The sequence below is a fragment of the Zootoca vivipara genome, chromosome 4 (genome assembly GCF_963506605.1).
Source record: "Zootoca vivipara chromosome 4, rZooViv1.1, whole genome shotgun sequence".
In the NCBI taxonomy this organism is placed as follows: domain Eukaryota; kingdom Metazoa; phylum Chordata; class Lepidosauria; order Squamata; family Lacertidae; genus Zootoca; species Zootoca vivipara.
In genome coordinates this window covers 26794791-26819841 of record NC_083279.1, presented here as the reverse complement: position 1 = coordinate 26819841, position 25051 = coordinate 26794791, and the positions used below count along the sequence as shown (strand labels likewise).

At 43.9% G+C, this 25051-nt stretch overlaps 1 protein-coding gene across 3 annotated transcripts in view; it reads right to left on the bottom strand.

The window, feature by feature from the left end:
• The window catches only part of FHL2 (four and a half LIM domains 2), a 32297-nt gene extending 7525 nt beyond the window's left edge, over positions 1 to 24772 (bottom strand). The window contains exons 1-4 of one of the 3 annotated variants that reach the window (XM_035116001.2): positions 17466 to 18607; positions 14857 to 15024; positions 7962 to 8141; positions 2648 to 2822 (exon numbers count right to left, since the gene is read on the bottom strand). In XM_035116001.2, the coding sequence (XP_034971892.2) occupies positions 2648 to 2822; positions 7962 to 8117 (331 nt within the window). In that variant the 5' untranslated portion in view covers positions 8118 to 8141; positions 14857 to 15024; positions 17466 to 18607. Of the gene's footprint in view, positions 1 to 2647; positions 2823 to 7961; positions 8142 to 14856; positions 15025 to 17465; positions 18608 to 24523 lie in introns of those variants that run through there. The other 2 variants (XM_035116000.2, XM_035115999.2) reach the window with 2 other exon arrangements.
• Between the last annotated feature and the right edge of the window lie 279 nt (positions 24773 to 25051).

Sequence of the window (25051 nt, the reverse complement as noted above, 5' to 3'; positions counted from 1 at the left end):
GCAGGGCTATCACCACAGCTTTTTTTTTTTTGATACAGAACTCGCCTGACCTCAGTTCTGTCACATTTCAGGTGGGCACCATTGCCATCTTAAGAGAATGAGGGAGGTGTTCATGGTGAGTTACGGCACCTCTTTTTCTATAAAAATAGCACTGGCTCCGATGGTCCTTTTATACAGTGCTGCCTCGACTTACGAATTAAATCTGTTCCGAAGGCACCTTCATAAGTCGAAAAATTCGTGAGTTGAAAAACGCCATTGGAAATGTGATTTCCTATAGGAATGCACTGACAACGGAAAAAGTTGTAAGTAGAAGCAACCCTATCTAAAACCGCCGCGGTTTTCCCCCCGGATGTCAAGACATTTGTAAGCGCGTGGCCATTACCCCCATTCGTAAGTTGGAAAATTCGGTTGTCGAGTCGTCCGTAAGTCGAGGTACCACTGTAGTTGCCAGACTCTGTGCAGAACAGTTCTCATGGTCCAATATTAGTCTATGATGCATGTGTCCTCAGCTGATTATATATATATTTGAAAACCCTCACATTTTTAATGGTGTGTGTGTGTGTGTGTCATTTATTTTTTATTTTTGGCTGGGATCTCAAAAGCTGGAAGTGGCCTGGGTATCTCCAGACCTTTGAGAGGGCCTGCCAGTCCCTTCCTCTCAGCATCTGCTGCCTGATGTGGCCATCTCACTTTGCCCAATGGTAGGGGCAGCCCTGCTGCCAGGGATTGGACTGAGGAGGAATGGTGGGGGCTGCCCCCTTCTCCTAAACCTCCCCAAGGACAGAAGGACAGCATAGATTTAGAACAGTGGTTTGCCGAAGGTCACAGTTCAGAGGCTGCAGAGGATAGAAGCTTGGAAATACTGGAAGAGGAGCAGCAGGAAGAGGAAACACCAGGGGAGAGACAGCTGACAGACTCAGTGTCCTTGGAAAGCATTCCTGACCCCCCCCCATAAGACGAGGCAAGCATTGAGGGTAGCAGAACAGAAAGCTCAGATTAGCCAACGTAGCGGTGACATAGAAAAGTAGAGACGGAGGGGGTGGGACTTTTCTTGGAGCAACACCATTTCTAGAGAGAGATGCATTCTTTTGTCTCTCCCTTTGATTGTTGAATGGACTAATTGGTAAGAAATCTTCTTCTTTTCTTTTATCTGCTTCTTTGCTGCCACCGGGGGTGGGACCTGATTCCCGCCTGCTAAAGGTGTTTCCTTTTCCTCGCCCCACATCATGCCATGCAGGTTCCATTTCAAAAAGCGAATGCTAGCGGCCATTTAAAACAAGAAAACTTGCAGATAATTCCCAGATGATAAAGGGCACCTTTTGTGGACTCTGGGGTGTGCTTTTTGCCAAGCACTTGTTTTTTCCCCTTGCATCTCCCAAATGTGTGGTTTCATTTAAACCTTGAATCAAGCCTCTGTAATCTCCGCAAGCGCTTTAACACAGCATATACACACACCACCTAGGACATTTGCCATTATACATAGCAGGGTTGGCGGTGGTGGTGGGGAGAGACCTGTACCTAATGCAAAATTGCAACAACAGATTTTGGTCATCTGCTTTGAATGCAGCTGCATAGTTGTGGTTTCTGCTTTCCTATCTTGTAACCCAAACCTCTCTAATTTTAATGTCATGGCTAATCAAACATAAAAATTAATGTGAGGATAAGCGACACAGGAGGCAATTCAAAAAGGTTTTTTTTTTTTTACTAGTGATCATCTGCTGATTACACATTGACTTCCTGACTCATAAAAAAAACCTGGTTTTCCCCTGCCTTCTATTTTCAGCACAGCCATCAGACTCTGCCAGCAAAAACACTCGTATCAGCCAAGCTATTACATTCTATTCAGCAAGTAAAATAAAACCACGTTTAATTGGGCTTTGAATCCATGATTCAGGATGTTGAGAGGCTGCTAGTTTGGGTTGGGGCAGTGAAACCTAAGCATGAAGCATGCTCAGCTTCCAGGATTTGAGAGAGTGCCTTTTTCTGATTTTCTTATAAAAGCAGATAAACTGCATGCCTTTTGATAGCCCCAGTTAAAAATCAGAAAGACAGGGGGGGGAATCCTGCTGCTTAAAATAAAATAAAATAAAATATGTACTTCATTTTCAAAGTATGGAGAATACGTCTTGACTCTAGGTAATTTTTTTATTTATATTAAAATTTATGAAACCTTAATTTTTTTTAAAAAAAGTGACAGGTCTTTGGGTTGCGTCCCATATTCCTCTGCAATCAATGTAGGGCAGGCATCCCCAAACTGCGGCCCTCCAGATGTTTTGGCCTACAACTCCCATGATCCCTAGCTAACAGGACCAGTGGTCAGGGATGATGGGAATTGTAGTCCAAAACATCTGGAGGGCCGAAGTTTGGGGGTGCCTGATGTAGGGCATTATCTACTTCACAGACTTAAGCAATAGCAACAAACTGATATAATGAGGCGCAACCAGCCAAGATTCAGGGATTTCATTATCAGGATCTATCTATCTCCTGCATTTTTAAAATGTTAGAAGTTTGAGCGCTTGAACATCTCCTGCTGCCCCATCACCCTGGCTTACAGAAATGAGATTGTGGAAGAGCCTCCCATTGGTCTTGAGTTCAGTCCCCAAAAGACACTCCCATCCCCGGTCCTGAAAGCGGACCAAATCCTAACCTGGCATGATGGTCTTCTTGCACTCGCTACACTTGGAGGAGTATTCATTGGAGTAGCATTCCGTGCAGAGAAGATGTTCTTCTTTTGCTGCGAAAGGCTTGTCCACCAGCGAGTTCTTGCACTGGAAGCAGTGGAAGCAAGTTTCGTGCCAGTGCCGGTCCTTGTAGGACAGATCCTGTAGAAATCCCAAACCACAAAGGAGGCTTAGTAAAGAGCTTACTAAAAGAAATTGAGGAGAACTATGCAAGGGTAAGAACTAGGTCAGGGCTACTGAGGTTATTAATATTGCAGTTGGGTGAATAGAAACTGAGTCTTCTTTGAAATAAATATTATCCAGTCCAAATATAGGGTTTAAAAGCTTCACTTAGAGAACTTCAACTCCAAACAACTTAAAACAATTGCAGTTAATAATAATAATAATAACATAAAACAATTGCAGTTAAGTTCAGCTAGTTGCAGAATTTTGTATACTCCTCCCAGCACACATACCCTGTTTCTCCGAAAAGAAGACGTAGCCATAAAATAAGTTGTAGCAGGATTTTTAAGCATTGAAGGAATATAAGCCATACCCCGAAAATAAGACATAGTGATAGGCGCAGCAGCAATGTCGGCCGCGGCAGGAGGAGGAAATAAGACATCCCCTGAAAATAAGCCATAGTGTTGTTGTTTTTGAGGAAAAATAAATATAAGATGGTGTCTTATTTTCGGAGAAACACAGCACTTGAATACCCTTAATGAGCTGCTCCCCAGTTTTTAAGAAAATTTCATTTATTATTCTTTATTATAACAAACAAACAAACAAACCCACCAAAGGGAATATTCATTAAAGAGTATTTTAATGGCACACTCTCCACACACACCCCAAAAATAAACCAAATGCTGAAACACAGAATCTGTCACTATCAGAACTGCCCAGTGACTCTCAAGCAAAAGAGTAATATTAATTGTTCGTTTAGCACTGAAAATTCAACAACTTTCCTTTGCAGGAAATGACCTCACATAATCCTGATAGAGAGCAGTAATGCAAGTGTCTCTGGAAAGGAATTTTTACGGAAAACAACAACTTGGAGCCAAAAGGAACATGTGCAATGTCCCTTCAGTTATCTGAAGAAGTGTGCATGCACACGAAAGCTCATACCAAGAACAAACTTAGTTGGTCTCTAAGGTGCTACTGAATATACAGTGGTACCTCGGTTTACAAACACAATTGGTTCCAGAAGTCTGTACCGAACCTGAAGCATACTTAACCTGAAGCGAGCTTTCCCATTGAAAGTAATGGAAAGTGGATTAATCTGTTCCAGACGGGTCTGCGAAGTACTTAAACTGAAAATACTCAAACCGAGGCATACTTAAACCGAGGTATGACATATACATATACATATACATATACATATACATATACATATACATATACATATATATATATATATGTATATAATTTCTCCTGCTATGAAACAATGGCATTTTTCTTCCTTCTCATTTTCTTTTTGCCTCCCTCTGTTTGTCAACCGAAGTAGTAGCATTTTTTTTATATAAAAAAATACAAAATTCAAGAAAAGAAAGCCCTATCTGATTACTGTTCCCTTGACAGGAATGTGTTCTGTAAGGGCTTTAGCCTTCTAATTTCCTGCTGAGCTGTGTGGGCAAATAAAACCATAGTTCCACAAACAGAAGCTGGCTGAACTGGTCCTTGAATCTTACTTCAGCAATGGTGATGGGATAATGTCCTCCTTTGAACCCGAGGCAGAAGGCCAGTTGGAAGGGGGGCAAGACATGTTGTACATAGCATACACAGCCATGTCCTCCGATGGAGGAGAATGGCAGAGCAGCTTAGGAATGATAGACAGGAGGGCTATGGCTGCTGCCCTTCAGCATCCACTGCTTGAGGCAGTTGCCTCATTTTGCCTAATGGTAGGGCTGGCATAGACTTTCTTGGGACTTAGGTATGCATAACTGCATAATAGGCTATGAACCTCCAAGGGATTTCAAAATACAGGAGGGTCTGCTTGTAAAACTTGTAAAGCAAGTTTTCTGTCCTGCAGAAGAGTTTGTGGCATATATTCAGGCCATGAGTATCCACATCAAAACTGATTCATAGTTGATATGCAATGCTGTTGCCACATGATGGGCAAAGTTTATTCTGGCAGTTGTTAAGTGAGGATCACTGAAGTTTAATTGGCAGAAAGAGATACTCGTCACAAACACATCTTTGTTATTCTCTCCTGTTAAGTCACTCTTGTCAGCTTCTGTGTGTGCATGTGAGCGCTCAAGTGGGAATATGTGTGTGCATATTTTTTCTTATCTATAGCAATATATTCCTAATCCTTCACAAGGGAAAAAACAACAACTACCAATCTTCTGGCTATCAAGTACATTATCTGTCCTTGCAGAAAGTATTGTTTTTAAATACAGTCATACCTCGGTTTAAGTATACTTCGGTTTGAGTACTTTCAGTTTAAGTACTCCGCAGACCCGTCTGGAACGGATTAATCAACTTCCCATTACTTTCAATGGGAAAGTTCGCTTCAGGTTAAGTACTCTTCAGGTTAAGTACGGACTTCCAGAACCAATTACACTCATACTTCGGGTTAAGTACACTTCAGGTTGAGTACTCTGCTGACCTGTCTGGAACAGATTAATCCACTTTCCATTTCTTTCAATGGGAAAGTTCGCTTCAGGTTACGTACACTTCAGTTTAAGTACTCCGCGGACCGTCTGGAACGGATTAATCTACTTTCCATTACTTTCAATGGGAAAGTTCGCTTCAGGTTAAGTATGCTTCAAATTAAGTACAGACTTCTGGAACCAATTGTGTACTTAAACCGAGGTACCACTGTAAATAAATAAAAACCATAGAGATCTGATAACATACACACACACACACACCCAATCCATCAGTCTGGGTTGAAAAGTTCAGCTAATTAATTCCATGCTCTGAGATTTGTTGGAGCTTAGTCAAGTTTAGGGATTCTTGTATGTCAACACATTCAACGTCCCCAAGGGATGAAAAAGATCTTAGAAGTAGACTCACCAAAGAAACCTCTGCGTTATTTCTGCTTGGCAACTCAGAGAATCTTTGCACATGTATGTTTAGTAGGGATGGGGAGAAATTAGACTAGGCTGGCATTTCTATGAGAAACTGCCTAACTCACACATTTTTAAACCAATACACAAATCAAAACACAGCTATCCTCCAAAATTCGCACTTCTTTGAATTTTGAAGTGCAATTTCTCCAACCAGAAAATGTGTACAAAAATGCATTAAAATGCATAGGATTTTGGAAATTTGTTTGCAAAAATGTGCATATTAGCCAAAGCTGCATAAAAATGTGTGTATTAGGAAAAATTGATGCTTTTGAATTATGGTGCTGGAGGAGACTCTTGAGAGTCCCATGGACTGCTAGAAGATCAAACCTATCCATTCTTAAGGATATCAGCCCTGAGTGCTACCTGGAAGGACAGATCGTGAAGCTGAGGCTCCAATACTTTGGCCACCTCATGAGAAGAGAAGAATCCTTGGAAAAGACCTTGATGTTGGGAAAGATTGAGGGCACTAGGAGAAGGGGACGACAGAGGACAAGATGGTTGGACAGTGTTCTCGAAGCTACGAACATGAGTTTGACCAAACTGCGGGAGGCAGTGCAAGACAGGAGTGCCTGGCGTGCTATGGTCCATGGGGTCACGAAGAGTCGGACACGACTAAACGACTAAACAACAACAACATTAGGAAAAAATCACAATAAAGTGCTGATTATTATTATTAATCATTTATTGCTACAGAGAACTGAATTTAAGCCTGGAAAAATGAGAAATTGAGAGAAACCAAAACTGTGTTATTGAAAAAAGGAGAAGACTTGAGGCCAACCAAAGGAGATGTGGGAGATCTATGATTGGATCATCTGATATGTTCATGTTTACCTTAAAGCAGTTAACGGGTGTTCCAGTTTTGATTGGCTCAGTAAGTGCTGGAAGAGGGAGGGTTTCAACCTTCCCCCCCCCAACTGTTTTCCTGATCTATGTCATCACTCCAAAGCTTCTCTTAGATGTGCAGTAGGAAACAGAGCCTCTGTACTCCCCCAGCACCTAAGGCAGGCATAGGCAAACTCGGCCCTCCAGATGTTTTGGGACTACAGTTCCCACCATCCCTGACCACTGGTCCTGTTAGCTAGGGATGATGGGAGTTGTAGTCCCAAAACATCTGGAGGGCTGACTTTGCCTATGCCTGACCTAAGGCAAATAGCTTTAGGGATGATTTTGAACACCGACAGTGGCACGAGAGGAAAAATTCTAAAACTCAGCACTACTGGAGCCCAATGCTCAATGAAGGAAAGACCGGCTGTTACAGTGGCCTGGGTGGGCTACTTCAGAGTAACGACTCCACACAGCTCTGCATTTTATCCTTTTATTGGTGCTGTGTATTTACAGTGCTGAAAGCAGTGTTATTTACAGATAGTGGTACATGTTGTCAGTCTTCCACAGTACCTCCGAATGGCGATTCGCGCGTTTTCCCCCAGCAAAGTAATCTTGGCATACTGAATCTCCGCCCCCTGCGCTTTTTACGCAATTCCGGAGTAGCTGGGATCGGCCTCCTTCCCACCGTCTCCCTGCTTCCCTGTTCCTTTCCCCGGCGGTGCCTGTGCTCCGCTAAGGTACTCGAGCTCCTGTTTCCACTTCCTGAATCGCCACTCGAAGTCTCCCCCTCCCCACTGGGGGAGGAGCTGGTATTCAGGATGGGAGGGGGCTGCCGGTACCTCTTATCCCTCACACCGGCTTTCCCCCAAAATATTATCTTAGGGTGCTTCCAGACACAGGCTTAATATTGTGAATGGCAACTGCTATTTTTAAATCATCAGATTTCCCTAATCCATATGTAGATTGGGCTGGAAAGAAACATGGGTTGGTGTTGTGATGCCAAAGGCGTTGTAGGGATGCTATGAAAAGTTTGTGTACATGAGCAACAGAAATCCCACAGTGGACATGACCCATCTCCTTAGAGTAGGAGAGAAGTGATGTAAAGACCAGCTGCCGCAAGGAAACTTCTATTTGAAATGTGGCCTTAGCAGCAGCAGCGGCAGCAGCAGCAGTTGTGGTTGTGGTGGTAGCAGTAGTATTGTTTGGTTTTGAGTCTGGACTTTATCTTTTATTTGTACATTCCTTTTTGTTGGGACCTGCAAGTGGTTTAGATACTTCTGCTGAAATAGGAAGCACTATATAAAACAAGCAAACAAAACAAACCAAATAAATAAAATGCACACAGTGATGCAATTAATTGTGGTCCAAGAACCAGGCCGGTTGAAATGAGTATCCGAAGTACCTTACAGTCGCAGCCAATTGGCTTTTTGCATTCCTCGCATGGGTTGGAGTACAGGCTGTCGTAGCACTTGATGCAGTAGGGGCTATCCTCCCTCAAAATGTACTTCTTGCCAAACAGTGTCTCCTTGCAGTAGTGGCAGTCAAAGCGCTCTGTCATTTTGACACCTAGGATTCTGCCCGCCTGTCAACAAGAAAACAAGAAGCTTTGGATTAAAAACCAGGGCTTTTTTTTCAACCGGAACTCAGTCCCAGCACCTCTCAGGTGGGCGCCATTGCCATCCTAAGAGAATGAGGGAGGTGTTCATGATGAGTTCCGGCACCTCTTTTTCTAGAAAAATAGCACTGATAAAAATGGTGTTTCCTTGAATGTCAGAAAGTTCTGTTTTGTTTGTTTGTTTTGTTGTGAGGTGTCATTTGCTTATCATATTTGTATCCCACCATCCTGCCAAGGAGTTTTGGGGTTGGCAACGTGTTGGTATTCCACCTAAGCCCTCAAAAGAGGTATATTAGGGGGACAGACCACCCAATGCCATGCCATGAGCTAAAAAAGGTAAAGGGACCCCTGACCATTAGGTCCAGTCGTGACTGACTCTGGGGTTGCACACTCATCTCGCATTATTGGCTGAGGGAGCCGGCGTATAGCTTCCAGGTCATGTGGCCAGCATGACAAAGCCGCTTCTGGCAAACCAGAGCAGCACACGGAAACGCCGTTTACCTTCCCGCTGTAGCAGTTCCTATTTATCTACTTGCATTTTGACATGCTTTCGAACTGCTAGGTTGGCAGGAGCTGGGACCGAGCAACGGGAGCTCACCCCGTTGTGGGGATTCGAACTGCCAACCTTCTGATCAGCAAGCCCTAGGCTCTGTGGTTTAACCCACAGAGCTAAGCAGGTATAAAATCTCTGGTTCAAACAGATCACATTGTATGTAACCCTATCCTAGCCCTCAGTTTGGTCTTTTATGTCAAATTGTTAGTTTCCTTTATTTTAGTCAAGTTGCTGAATCCACTGTAATGGCGCATAAACAAATAAGAATTCGCCTGATGCATTCTATCTTCTTCCCAAAACTCCCTCATACTATTTATTATGCAGGCAGACATAGGCTCCATCTGCTCCATGCGTCCAAAGCATAGTGCTGAGAAGTGTCAGGAGCACTAAGAGGTGCTAAGAGTTGTTACAGGGAGTTGACAGTTATTAGAAGACCCCCAATCTCCTCACAGAGCTACAATTCTCAGTGTGGTTTAACAGCCAATTCCTCTTCCCAGGGAACCTCTCAGTACCACCCTCACAGAGCTACAAGTCCCAGAACCCCAAACAAACTACAGTTCCCAGGAATCTTTGGGGGGGAATCACATGCTTCAAATGAGCTTCAAATGAATAGTGCGGATGTGACAAGAAGTTATTTCCATGTCGCTATGCAGGCGTGCCAACTTGAATAAAATATTGGGGGATCCTAGGTAAGCCCCACCCTGCATAATTGATCACATGACATGCTGCACACATAGCATTTGAATGACAATGCCCATCAGGTTTTTTGGAGGGGCCCTTGGCCCCCTCAAATATTTTATGGGGAGTGCCGAAAGGACCTCAGCCCCAGCAGTTGTATGCGTTTGTGGTTTGTATTTGCATTGCTGATGTTGTTAAAATTGATGGGAGGCTGGTTCATAGAGGCGTAGGGTCAGTGGAGCTGCCTCCATGTGGTTGGTTTTGAGAGGTTCCTTGCAGTGCTGAATGGTCAAGAGCACTGGTTTTTAAATGTGCAAAAGGAAATGCAGGTGAGATCTGTCTGTCTGTCTGATAGCAGCAGCCAACACATTTCAAAGTGTGTTCAAGAGGACTTATTCCTGCATGCAAATATAACACATGGCATTTCTTGGACAGTGTCACCAATTGCAGATCACATGAGAGAGTGATGGGGAAAAAATCCTTGCACTCAAAGAGCAAAGGGAGAAGGCTAGGCTAAACCTATGCTTGCTCTATATACACAGGGAGGTTTTGTCACATGAGAAAAAATTATAATTATATAATTTTTCCCTCCCACCTGCAGTTCAGGAAGGTTCGTACTATAATTTCTGCAGGGTTGGATAGGTTTTGATTCTGCAATCTTTCCTAACTAAACCCCAACTATTTTAACTATTGTGTGGGAAATTTTCTGAAAACATAAATCGTGCTCTCGTTAGCATTATAGTAAAATATGAAAACATGCCCACTCTGTATTCCTATAACAATCCCAGAAACGTTATAACACACAAGGGAAATACAGAAATTCCATGGCAGCTGTACTCTTTTAATTTGCCTTGGAGAAAAAGCAGATCATAAGCACACCACACACAAAGACACACACAATTTCCTCTGTTTTCTGCTGTATTAACTAAGTAAAATATATATGGTTTACAGTCCCCAGAGAAGAAGGCTGGGCCCTAACCAAGCACATTTACTGAAGAGTACCCCCACACGGGTGGCGCTGTGGGTTATACCAGAGCCTAGGGCTTGCCAATCAGAAGGTCGGTGGTTTGAATCCCCGCGACAGGGTGAGCTCCTGTTGCTCGGTCCCAGCTCCTGCCCACCTAGCAGTTCGAAAGCACGTCAAAGTGCAAGTAGATAAATAGGTACCGCTCTGGTGGAAAGGTAAACGGCATTTCCATGCGCTGCTCTGGTTCACCAGAAGTGGCTTAGTCATGCTGGCCACATGACCTGGAAGCTGTACGCCGGCTCCCTTCACCAGTAAAGCGAGATTAGCGTTGCAACCCCAGAGTCGTCTGCGACTGGACCTAATGGTCAGGGGTCCCTTTACCTTTACCTTTACCCCCAGTGAACATAATTAGACTTACCTCCAAGTAAACGTGTAGGATTGCACTGTAATAACAGGCAGGGCCGGCTCTACATAGACCCCCGGTGCCGCGCGGAAACCAATTGCGCCCTGCGGGGGGCGGGGCAGGCGGCGGAGCGATCTCCGCCCCTCAGCACCAGGGTGCGCGATCTGCTCAAGACGGCCCTGATAACAGGTCACCCTTGATTTTGACCCTTCATAATTCCCCCGAGACAAGTATGGTACACTTATGAGAACTTGTGCACCGAAAAGCAGATTTAATAAAAGAAAAAGCTGTTGAAACCAGAGGCAAAAAGCTTCAGTAAAAATGCTGACATGGAGTTTAGATGCCGACAATAAGTGACCACGGAACTTGAAGCAGGACAGGCGCTATGGGGGTCAGTCCCCAATTCCCTGCTCCTTGCTGGGGGCATTGATTTGAAGAGACAACTTGCTGCATGTAATTTGAGTCAGGGAATCAGGTGATGTCAGGTAATTTGCAGGTGCTCATTCACCCTGATTTGTTTGCACAAAGCTTGCAGGGAGGTTAAATGATGTTGGTTATTTATGTAGCATTCATACTGACCTGCTTGTGGGGAGGTTTTTTGTTTGTATTTAAAATATTCATACAATTTATATACCGCTTGATTGACGACATTGCATCATGCAAGCGTTATATCCCAGTTTCCAGCGCATCGTCTCACTGCTTCCCTTATCGCAAGAAGTCCAATTCTGAGGGGAAATTTTTGAGGGGGAAACCCTCAAATTTGCCAGTATGGCAATCTTGCCCCAACAAACCACTTATAAAGCTCCCAGCCCTGAGGCATTCCCTGAATTTGGTCAGGTTTGCTCTTTATTACATTTGTCACCTCTTCCTGCACCTGCCTCCTCTAAGCATTTGCCTTCATTTGGACCTCAGTGTCAGACAGGGCTTTTTTCCAGCCGGAACTCACTGCAACTCAGTTCTGGCACCTCTCAGGTGGGTGCCGTTGCCATTGTAAGAGAACAAGGGAGGTGTTTGTGGTGAGTTCCGGCACCTCTTTTCCTAGAAAAGTAGCACTGGTGCCAGGCATTGTCCAAACACCTTTCTTGTTGCGATACTCTCAGGGAAGTATAAGGCCCAAAAGAGAAATGTGTGGATTTCAGATATATCAGCGTGTTTTTAACTTAAATAGAAAGCAGGATTAAAATTGGAACATGGGAATTGGGCTTAACTCATACCACCGACACTGCATCGCTGAGGAAAATTTCCCCCGTGCTGCCATTAGTCCTAAGAGTTAAGCTGTCATTCACAGCATCATTGTGGGTGAAGGGAGATTTTTCTTTGGGACCAGCACATGGAGAGGGAGGGTTAATGTCCCTCCTTAAATGCCACAGTCCCAGTAACCATCTCCAGGTCCCTCTATTTAGGATTAAAAATAAAATAAAAATCAAGTATGTTGCAGTTGCAGCCTCATAGTTCATGAGACTGACAGAATAGTATACAATTCTACGCAGGAATGTAGTTTTTCCTCACAGTTTTTTTTGGGGGGGGGTTGTTTTGTTTTACTGGTGTGAGCCTATTGTAAGGCATTCATGATTTGTGCCCAATGTACAATCCCCCCCTCCCGTACTCCTCTTTGTTTTCCTTCTTGAAAGAAAGGAAGATTTGTATCTGGAACATTTTGCAGACATAAATCCACACAGGAAGAGGTGTTTGGAAAGCATTTTTGTTATTGTTTCAAAAGCTGTAAAGATTTACAAGGTCCTCTTTTTGTTACAGCCTAGCAAAACCGAACTACCGGGAGTAGCTCATTTTTCAGTCCCCTACTAGTTTGTTGGCACAAACATTGCCTCTCGTTGCTTCGCGAGAACTTTATGTCCTCCTTCCAAGAACTCTAATCCATTTTCCGATCAAAGCTACAAATCCCTGCAAACAAGAATGGAATGAAGAGACTGGAAAATAAGAAAAGATGGTGTGTGTTTGTTTAGATGATAGATAGATAGATAGATAGATAGATAGATAGATAGATAGATGATAGATAAATGATAGATAGATAGATAGGTAGATAGATAGATAGATAGATAGATAGATAGGTAGATGATTGCTATCAATCTGTCTATCTGTAGAGTAGTTAGCAGGGTGCAGATGCAAGCATGCAAATGTTATTCACAATTTTCCAGGTCACACTTTTGTAGGGGGGGGGAATGTATAGACTTTTTATATCTTTTCATTCCTCAGAACGGTCAGTACCCTAGAACCCCAACCCTGCATAATCCATCCTATTTCCATCTCCTGTTTGGGGAAGCTTTTAATCTTTAATCAATTATTTTATTCTTCTGTTGGAAGCCGCCCATAGTGGCTGGGGAAACCCAGCCAGATGGGCGGGGTATAAATAAATAATAACATTATTATTATTATTATTATTATTATTATTATTATTATCTCTAATTAGGAGACATTGAAACTAAGCTGCTTCAGCCAAAGTTCAGGTGGTTTGCCTATCTTGCTGCATAGTGTCATTTCTGGCTAGCCGTGACTCTCAAAGGTCCTAGGCCAAGAGAGGCCTTTCCCATCACTTGCTCTTTCATCCTTTTGGCTAGAGATGTTGAGGATTGAACCTGGAATTTTCTGCACGCAAGGAATTGGCTTCCCCCTCTCACAAGACGCAGCCTGGGAAGTCAGAGGGTGTTTGGGGGCTTAGATGGTTCTCATTATTAGGGGGGAACTTTGCACCTGGCTCCAAAGCATCCAGGGATTTCAAAAGCATTTAAAACTGGGCCCAGAAACAGCTGCTTGTATTAAACCAGTGATAGGAAACGCTTTCCAGCTCAAGGGCCACATTTTCTTGGGTGCAACTTTCCAGGGACCACATGCCAAGGTTGTGTAGGGCGAGAGGTCAAAAATGAGTGGCACCAGAGATAAAAGGTGGACAGAGCAATGGATGTGGCTGTTACCTTTGCATTGCGAGCTACGTGCCAAACGTGTTTCTGCATGCACAACTCTTCATCCTATACCCAGGCAAGCAAGAGGTCTTATCAAGGATGCAAAAGTTCTGGAGGAAGGTGCAGAGCTGTTCCAGTGAAGATTGCAACCTGGGCTGAGATTTAGGCCTGGGAGAATTCTGAAGGCTGACTGGGGAAACCCAGAAGGTCTAATTTGGTACCCAGGCCTGAGGTTCCACATCCCTGTCTTAACTCATGTACCGTATTTTTCCGTGTATAAGATGCCCCCATGTATAAGACAACCCCTATTTTTTAAAAACCCAAAATTAATAAATTGAGTTGTTTAGCTTTTTTGGGGGGTGGGGGAGGTCACTTCCGCCAATCGCTCACCCACCTGCCCGCCACTGACGATTGCTTGCCACAGCCACTGCCAATCACACATCTCGCCGCAGCCACCAATTGTCTGCCTGCTCGCTGCCACCAACAGCCCATCCGCCCACTTGCCGCAGCCACCAATCGCCTGCCCACCTCACCACAGCCGCCAATCGCCTGCCCAATTGCCGCAGCCAATCGCCAGCAGGCCTTGCCGCAGCCACCAATCACCCGCCCAATCGCCACTGCCAATCTCCTGCTTTCTGCTGCCATTAATCAAACATCCCCCCTCTGCATTCACTCTCCGTGTATAAGACGACACCCAATTTTTGCTCTTTTTTTTAATATAGCAAAAAGCATGGTCTTATATATGGAAAAATCAGTATCTTCCCTCTCCAACTTGATGGTTCTTCTTGCTGATCTAGAGTGCATCAAGAAAACAGCGTGGTTCTGTTAACTTACATACACAAAAGATACAGGCTGCTCTTCAAAGAAAATTCTTCCCAAACCAGTTCACCAAAAATGCATGCAAGCAGACCATAATACAGTTTTAAAAACAGATGCAAGCATACGTTTCACAGCATGCTCAGCAGTATGAAATATTGCTAAAACCAGCCCGAACCAATGCGACCATGTAAAAAATCAAGGCACAGGCTAGGCACTATAAGCAGAAGTAGAGCCATGGGTCTTTAATGCCCCTTTGAAAGAATCAAGGAATGGTGCCTGCCTAAGTTCAAGTGGGATAGAGTTCAGTAACTGTGGGGCCACCGAGAAGGCCCTGTTTCATTTACCTGTCATCCTGGTTGCTTAGGCACTTAAACAGGGCCTCTGAAGTGGATCTTAAGACACAGGCAGGTTGATTCAGGTGCAGGTGTTCCTTTAGGTAACCTTGTGTGAGGGAGAAGGACAAGCAAGGCCAATTGCTCATGCTTGTTTTGGTGTTCCCCCTTGCAGTTGACCTGATTGTTAAAAAATGGGTGGGTCAGAAAAGGAATGTCAGTGGGAAGGTGAGTCAAAGGAGATGTTCTGGCATGTAATGTGGCATCACAAAAGGAAGTCATTGGGAGGAACAGACATGATTGTTGGCCAGGAGTGAGACAGGACTGAGAATCTAAAGATGCATGAAAGGAATGGTAAAGGGGGAACTTCCTAAGAAAGGGGGTGGGGAGCCAGGATATTGAATAGGGATGGGGAACCTGCAGCCCTCCAGATGTGGGATTCTAGCTCCCATAAATCCTTGACCATTGAGTTTGCAGACTGCAGCTGATGAGAGCAGTGGCCCACCGGTTCCCCATCGCTGCCTTAGCAGTTTAGAGAGGCATTTGAGAAATGCCTCACAAGGCAACAGAGCTTTAGGATCAGCTTTCCTTTTCCTAGATGGGCTACCTTCTCAGGTTAATGAGCCCCATCTTCTCCTCACTTCCTTCTACAATATTTGCAGAAACCGCCATCTTAACTGCTGGACCCGCCATTGGTTTCATCCATTCAATTTGCCAGAGCCTGTTTTTGCATGCAGAGGTAGTCCCTAAGTAACTGAGAGTTTAAGACCCATCGACTACCCTCACCTGGTTTGGCCGGTCATAGCCGTTCCCAGGTTGTGACCGCTGTCACATGCTGACAGCTTCTAGGAGCTACAGGTAATTGATATATGCAGGGTAGAGACCAAAGGTGGACCACCAGAGGTACTACCCTTTCCTTAACACCCCGATATCTACAGGAGAAGAAAAGGCTAAGGAGTAAAGAAGAAGAAGCAGTGTTTGGATTTGATATCCGCTTTATCACTACCCGAAGGAGTCTCAAAGTGGCTAACATTCTCCTTTCCCTTCCTCTCCCACAACAAACACTCTGTGAGGTGAGTGGGGCTGAGAGACTTCAGAGAAGTGTGATTAGCCCAAGGTCACCCAGAAGCTTCATGTGGAAGAGCGGGGAATCGAACCCGGTTCACCAGATTACGAGTCTTAACCACTACACCACACTGGCGCAAATCCAAAGTGGAGTCCCTAAGATTGTTGGATGGCACCTTGCATGCCTCCTTCCAGCAACTCCTGCAGCCAAGCTGGTGCCAAACGTATTGCTCTGCTTTCCTTTGGACTACATCAGTGAGGCCGAGAGGTGGGTCTTGTCAACTGGGCAGCCCTGGATCTCTATACACACTGCCCAGGCTTGCACCCCACGGAAGTCACACAGTGGTTTGACTTCATCCATGGAGTCACTGCCTCTTGAGACTGACAGATGCCCACAACAACAAAACCAGTTAGTTTTGAGTCCATATCACTGATATCAATGGAACTAAAGTGCCCCGGCAATTTATTCTTATTCTTATTGAGTTAAATGGGACTTTAACTCTCTCTCTCTCTCTTTTTCTTGGTTCTCCTGAATTCATTTTTTAAAAATTGCATTTCATGCATGACTCACATGCAATTATAATGCACTATTCATATGGCAACTGTTCAGTCTAGAGTAAATCATCAGTTTGTTTTTAACAACCTCCAGAAATTGTTTCATCTGGCATGTGCAGTAACCCAAGATGTTTTGAATCAAGGGTAAAGGTATTACGGTGGAAAATAGGAAGGGAGCAAGTGACCCACTAATACAGAAATATACACAAAGCCACCTTGGAAGCCTGCTAACCCGGAAAGCAGGGACATGAATATTTATAATGGAATAAAAATGACAAGATACAAAAGTTGCTGCTGTCGACTCACATGCATTTTCTCAGTTACAAACATAGAAGCAGCATGGCGGGGATTAAACATTACGTAAATAAACGAATGAAAGGAAGAAAAGAACTGTGTACCTTCCATTTAAATATCTTGAAACAAAAGCAATGCACTTTAGAGGACTCCCTGTCTTTTAGTTATTTTGTGTTCGTGCGTGAGAGAGAGAGAGAGACAGCAAAGAGGGGAAGCTACCTTTGTTTCCTCTGATTCTGCTACTGGAAAGAATTAATGAGGTCTTTTGTTGCTTTGGGAAGCAGGAAGTGTCCACAGAGGTGTAAAAGAAACCAATATATGAACTCTCATTTATGGGCTTCCCCAGGGCTTATCCAGCATGTCATTGGGGAGTGAAAATTGTCTCGATGGGATCTGACACAATGCCATACCTCCCTGCCCACATGTCACATTCAGACACCGAACATTCCCCCTGAAGACAACATCATTATTCTTACTCGACCTCTTTCTATACCCCGTATTTGCTTTAAAAAAACACACAAAGGGCCAGCCCTATCACCGTATATAACACAGACAGCTAGGGCTGATGCTGCATCTTGGGCAAAGCATTGTTCTGTCTCAACCACACACCCTGTTCTCCCCATCACACCCTTTGTTATTTATAGCAGATGCTCCAAAGGTTTATTGTTGGCTGTTGCAGAGAGGGACAAAAAGGGACATCTACTTACAGGCGGGCAGTTAATGGTACCCTCTGGAGCTGGGATGGGGAGTCACATCCATTAATAAATGGGCAACACAGTGACCTGCTGGCAGAGGAGAGGAGATGTACAGCTAGCCGGGGATTCCTCCAGTTCTGAGCAAGCGGCTCTTCTGATTTCTGCTCAGCTGTCTGTGTTGTGTGGAAACAGGCGCCTGCCTTCACAGCCTAGTGAAAAACCCCTGTGTATCATTTTACCATATAAGGAGACAAAAGCACTAGAGACGCTCACTCTTTGAGGCTCAGTGCAGCTGGCATTCGACACTATCCTAGGGAGCAGATCCTTCGCACCCCTAAATCCCCACACCCTGTTTTGTGGACTCTGCCCACAGGTCTTCTTTTTATAAGAAAAACAGCAAAATAAGTGCGTTTCCCGCTCTCATGCTTGCCCCCTTTTTTGGGGAGGTTTTGTTAAAAATAATCTGTTTTAAATTCTGCATTTGCTTCTAAGCAATGCCTGCCAACTGAAACAATTGCCGCCCACACAAAGAAAAATGCATAAGCGTTTGAATCTTGCACAAGCTGGCGCCCCAGCACACCTTTCCCCCATTAATCTTGTGTGCCTCTTTGCCTGGTGAATGTCCTAAACAGGATTATGATGTTACCTGTTTGCGCCCCCTTGTATTGGCCATGCTGTAAATTAACCTATTGTTCAAGAGGGTCAGGGTGGCCAAAGGTCGTAAGTCTCAGCAACGTATCTGGTGGGACTGAGGCGAGAAGTTTTGCAACTGTTCAAAAATATTTCCACTTTTTTATATATATAAAAAGGAAGAGAGAGAAAGGTATAAAATGCACATCACGGGGTGCCAAAAAAATAAAGCGGGCAGCCCAGCTAAAATAGAGTGTGTGGGGAAGATGGACAGCTAATCAATTATTTGACTTGCTATGCTATGTGGCTGCCCCACAGATTTGAAGCTAGGAGGAAATCAGGCTCGCGCGGCAGGTGAGAAAACCCGCTGTGATTTCTCCTTACATTTCATATATGTTTCCCACCCCAAGAGACAGTGATTGCTAGAAAAGTTGGAGGATGCAGGATGTTGACTTCGACCATGCAAAACTAATGAGACGAAGTCTGCTTCATAATGGGGCCCTGTTCTCAAGCATATCGTGACCAGAGGCAGATTTAAGGGAGCACGACTGGATCGGTCACACTGGGGGGGTGGAGTCTCGGGGGGGGGGACTCCTGAGGGTGCTGCAACTATGCTTTAAAATGGAGTGAGGGAGGCAGAGGAGTGGTGAATTTTGGCATCACATAGGGTACCACTGAAATTCGAGAACCCAAGATCTGCCACTGACACAGTCAAAATAGAATGTGACACAGTAGAATGAGGGGGTGGGGGGCTTGGACCCCCATCCCAAAAACATTTTGAACAGCCTTTGATTGGAGAGGTGGGATATGCACTGGTAAGGAGGTTATGTATAGGGGAGAAATCTGCCGCAAACTCAAGCATGGCTTTGCCACAGTTTGCACATCTGCCTTGTGTGAGGACTGGTGCCTTTCCAACAGGTTCTGATGGCTTTGCTAATACCATTTTTTTTAGATATATAAAAAAGTCAGCTAACTTTCCAATGCCATTAACTAAGCGAGGTCAGTTTCAATGTCAGTTGCATTCCGCTTACATTAACTTCTCTGAGTGTCTCCTACACTGGTACTTTGGCAAATCTCAATCAGCGGGAAAGCCAAGCCACCATGCAAACGAATATAGTGGTGTAGCATGGGTTGCCGACAGCTGGGGCAAGGCAAGTATCCATGGCACTGTCCGCTGATAGGCTGGAATGAAGGGGCAATAGCTCAGTGACCTACCCAAGTGGCAGCCATGGTGCCCCATGAGTGTCAAGCACAATGGAGAGCAGGATGGGGTATTGGTTCGGACTGATTAGCTTTCTAAAGCCTGCACAAAGAGTGCCCTAGCACCCAGCAGCTGCCCAAATTTTGCACCCCTAAGAATTTTGTGCCCAGGCAACTTCTTTCTTAGAATTCTAATAATGGCATTGGTTACGAAGTACAAAATTCACTACATTTTTTTTTAAAAAAAAGATAATGAAAGGTACCCAGAACATAGCTAAATAATTTAAAGTATACATCCTAAACTTAGGAATTCACAGCACGTGCCTCACTTCAGTCTGAAATAATCACTAAATGTCACAGTGTAATCCGCAGAGCTTCGGGAGCACACAGCAGGCAGACACAGACTGGATCAGTGGCAAGGACAGCATGAAAATCTATCTAGTTTCCCAGCCCGTGGCAGACCCAAACAGCAAATCTCCAGATTCCCACTTGAGAGTGGGAGAGAAAGATCTTGGGAGAAAGGCTGCAGATGTTGCACTGCTTGACACTTTAAGGCAGGGCTGCTGACCCTGTAGCTTTCAAGATGTTGTGGACATCAGGCCCAGCCAATTAAAGTTCAGGGATGCTAGGTGTTTGAGGTCCAGTGGCATCAGGAGGCCACAGGTCTCTCAGTCCTTTATACCATAGATTTAAAGGACTGGCTCTGTCATGCTGCGGAAGGAACACCCTTTTTTTCATCTATTTGCTTTTCTCACTCCCATTCTTATGGCTCAGCTTGTGGATAGCTTTCTACACTGAACCACTCAGAAACACATTCTTTTAGGACTCAGGCTCGGGACTTGTTGATTCGAATGCCTCCAAAATTTCAACTAAATGATAGTTCCTCTGAGATAATGGCTCTGTGAAGAAGAAGAAAAATGTTTATCCTAGCCTTGAAGCAAACACCCCCCAAAAAATGGAGAAAAGAAGTGCTGTACCCCCACAGTGATCAAACTATGAGTTGTGCGGGGAAAACATCTCAAAATCTTCCACTTTCTTTAAAAATAGCAACTGTGCAGCATTTTTTCCACTGTGGCATGTGTTTAAGAGCATTTGGGGTCAAGGAGGAGGAGGAGGAGGAATAATTATGATGTTTTGATTCAGGAGGGGAAAAAAAAGCAATGATAACCTCAAAACAAAGCAGGCAGCACCATGGGTTGGATCCAGACCTAGTATCTCTGATAGCCAGCTGCTGGTCCTCATCCAGTAGAGCCATCTGGAGAAGGGCCACAGAAGATGGCCTTGAGGTCCAGGTAGGTATATAGGAGTAGGCGGGGAAGGGGCAATTCCGCTGTTCAAAGGAAAAAGTAAAGAAATAAAGAAATCCTGGACACACGGAAGCCCTCAGGCAGGGCATGAGGGCCCTTCCCAGCAAAGTGTCCTTTGGTTTAACCTCTTCTACATTTCTGGGCCTCCTGGGCAGGCTTACCTGCTGAAGGATGGACAGCAATAGCAGTGGTGTAATCTGCAGCAGGCTACTTGCAGACTGAGCTGCCTGGTACAAGACAGTGTATCCCAGCAGCTGCCCAAGGGTTTCAGATGTTGGAGCTGGCCCTGTCCTTAGGAGAGGCTAAATGCAAGATGCAAGACTTTACACAGGGTGGTTGGGCTCAGATGTCTGGGATTTTCCCAGTTATGAAAAAGAAGAAGAAGAAGAAGAAGAAGAAGAAGAAGAAGAAGAAGAAGAAGAAGAAGAAGAAGAAGAGGAGGAGGAGGAGGAGGAGGAGGAGGAGGAGGAGGAGGAGGAGGAGGAGGAGGAGGAGGAGGAGGAGGAGGAGAAGAAGAAGAAGAAGAAGAAGAAGAAGAAGAAGAAGAAGAAGAAGAAGAAGAAGAAGAAGAAGAAGAAGAAGAAGAAGAAGAAGAAGAAGAAGAAGAAGAAAGGACAACCTCCTTTCCCTTTCTTCCCCCAGAACAAACACTCTGTGAGGTGAGTGAGGCTGAGAGACTTCAGAGAAGTGTGACTAGCCCAAGGTCACCCAGCAGCTGCATGTAGAGGAGCAGGGAATTGAATCCAGTTCACCAGATTATGAGTCCACCACTCTTAACCACTACACCACACTGGCTTACGGTGAACTTATATAAGGCAAGGTGCACATTCAATGGCAAGTATCTTTCTTTAACCGTCTATTCCCTACCATAAGAGTCACACACTCACATAAATAGTGCAAAAGCAGTAATTTAAGCCTCACAGGAGATGAACAGTGTCTATGCCGCCTAGAGAACACGGCAGATTATGGTTGCTGCACTGTTTTCTGCAGCAAATGCCAATGTAAAATATATTATGTATTATGTGCATGTCTCCCCAAACCAGGTTTTCCAAATGCATGCATGCGCAAGCAGATTTGACTTTCATATGTTATGTATTTGCTGGTGTGATATTGGTGTAACAAATGTAACATGTCGTGCCACACTGCCGTAAGATTTTCCTGAAATACAGCTATCTGATCCTAGGGCCACTCGGAGTTTAGCAGCAGAAAAAAACAGCACATACATAAATCACTATTATAATCATAGTATTATTGAGGAAAAGCAGCTATCTCCATTCATACTCAATTTATAAAATCCATAAACCATGAAACCTTCTCAGCTAGCTTTCACTCAGCTAATCAGCACTGCCTGGACTACTGATGCGATCAAACTGGCTGCTAGATTTATTGCATGATAACTCAGCTTAGAGGAAGTCTGCAGACAGAACCGTCTGTGTAATAATCATTCCTCTTATTTAAAAATGAATGGATGTTATTTAAAACACACACAGCCACAATTCTTTATATTGGCAAGGTGCTTTTTGGTAAGGCTTAGCAAGGTAATTCTTACTAAGAAAACAACGAAATAAAAACTGCCTTGCCTGGCAAGCTACTTTTCTATGCACAAGTCAAATTCATGACAATGGAATTTGGGTAGATATGAGGTAAGGATCAGATGCTGCTGTCTTATTTTTCACAGGTGTGTACTGTATTCTATTTATTTATTTAGTTAGTTAATTCCCATTGGTTAGCATAGGCTTAGTTAGGGGGGTGCAGGGATGGGGAAGCTGCCCCCCTTAAATCAAGTTAATAAATAAAAATGCTTAACTAACTGACCAATTGCATTGCTGATAACTCAGTTCTCCCCCCCCCACATAATGATTACCCCCCCCCCCAATAAATCCTGGCTATGCCCATGTTTAGTGGATGTATATTTTCCTTTTTATTAAAATCAATAGTAGATCAGGACACAACATAATCAAATAAAGCAATATAGCATCAACAGCTATGGGTGAAATTATATGTAGAAATTAGGCTGGTTATATTTTGATCCATTATAATGCACACTTTTTTAAAAAAGTGGTGGGTGGGAGGGAGATCTGATTTAATCGTGATGCCTAAAACTGGGATAACAGAGGTTTCCTCACTCAGAAGTTCTTGGTCCCAGAACTATAATGCACATTGCAAAGAAAAACAATTACTGTATTAATTTACACAGCCTACAAATACCAACACAATCACTCTAACTTCCTCCATGCAGACATCATTTGCAGACAAAACGTAGCACTCCCTTGAGATCACTTTAAAAGCAATTCAGGGTGATGAACACTTTGCAGTGCATGTTTCGGCAGCTGTTAATGCTATTTTGCACAATCATTATGATGAAGTATTCTCCTGTCACAAGTCACACACAGTTTAGTTGGGTTTTTTAAAAAAGTCCCCTTTAGCACAGCTTCTATTACCTCTAATGCAAAGCTGTTTAAATATATTATCAGGTCCGTTCTCCAAAGCCACCAGGAAGCAACAGGAAGGGGGGGGGGGAATCAAAAGGCTATGCATATACTAATGGTATGCTACCATTTCATTTTCCAATTTCCAAACATTCCATTGCAATGGGAAAACACAAACTAATTAAAGGGCATTTTCCCTATAATACTGTACTATTCTATCTCCTATGCACTCAGAGGAAGAACTTGATTCTTTCTAAGTTTACTCAAAATAAAAATAAAAAATCATTCCAGTAGCACTTCAGAGACCAACTAAGTTTGTCATAGGTATGAGCTTTCGTGTGCATGCACACTTCTTCAGATACCTTCGTGCATGCACACGAAAGCTCATATCTATGACAAACTTAGTTGGTCTCTAAGGTGCTACTGGAAGGATTTTTTTTTGACTGTGTCAGACCAACACGGCTACCTACCTGTAACTAAGTTTACTCAGTATGCAGAAAGTCCAAATAAGTTTAAAGGGGATAGACTCCCCCCCAAAAGTATTCAAAGAATAGTAGCTGAAAATACTACATGGTACACGTGAGGATTCTAATGTTCTGCAAAAGTATACAGTTTGCTAAAAGTGGGGCACCCCTTATTTTCAGATGTACTTTATTTTGCGAAGACCACCCATCCTGGCTCAAAGAAAACAGAATGGAACTTTGGCTTCCTTTTGTAAGCTGCTTTGAACAACAAACTTTTTGAAAACTGGGATAGAAATAATGGAAACAAAACAAATGAGCACACCCACCCAGAGAGTATATAATTATACAGGGTAACCCCATTTGCCTGGCAAATTAGTCTGTGATTGGTGATGCAGCTGATGCCTTTCAACATGTTGAAGTAAATTAAATTAAAGTAACAGAGATGGGTGAATATGTCGATTTCAGTTTCACTCTGTTTTGTCATTTTGCTATTTCTAAATTCAGTCCTCCACTTTTTTTGCACCAATCTGCATTTTTTTTTCTTTAAAAAGAATAAAAATGAAAAGTTGCTAGCATTTTAGCACAGGTTTCTCCTAATACGCACATTTCTTTTCACAATTTTGGGACATGGCTGAACAATTCAGGTAAGTGTGACTTTCAAAGGATGTTTCATTTCTCACATTGTTTAATTAATGCAATGTGAATCGAGGCAGGTTTGGCTTTAAACGCCTTTAAATGTGAACCGAGTCGAATTTGTCAGTTCCTTTACAGCAAAAACATGATGAGGCATGAACCGCAACTGAGATAGCTCTTGTCATCCCACAGCAACATGAAAGCAAGCAAAGTTCACCGGAGGGGAATCAGGCCAACAGGCTATCTGGCTTCTGTCTGTGAGAAGCGACAAAAACACCTTGTGCATGCTGGTGTTCCTTAGGGTTCGAAAGAAAAATATACCAAGATTCCCTTTAAGCCCCGTTCTCCTCGTAGCAGCATGATTGAAGGGTGGCTGGAAAAGATAGACATGCCCTTTTTGCTCTTACCTTGCTGAACAGTGCCTGCGTGTTCCAGTCAGCGAATGAGGAGACAAAAGGCCGATGCTGAGGCTTATTCCTTTATTGGATTACCCAAACTATGTATTTAGCAATTAGACTGTCAAGAGTTCGTTTGCCAGATGAGCTATAAATACAATATCTCCAAAGAAGCAGCCGCCCTAGGAGATAAGAGCCAACAGCATCTCTGCGAAAGGCTTGCCTTTTAAGGAATCGCAATGAACAGGAGCACAGGTCTGCCACGGAAAGGATGGCCTTGGTCCCAGTTAGAGCAGCCCTCCAGTTTCTTTCCCAGAGGCAGCCACGCTGGTATCTATGCATATATGGACAGTTGTACAAACAATGAGTCCCGAGGCAGTTTAAAGACTGTCCGATTTATTGCCGCATAAGCTTTTATGAACTGCTTCGTCAGGCGCATGATCCAGTTTGTAATGTGCTATAGAGTTTTACCTGCAAAGGGTCAAACTAGATGTGAGGTTGTCTGTGCACCCCGTACTTGCGATTCTTTTTTTCTTTTTT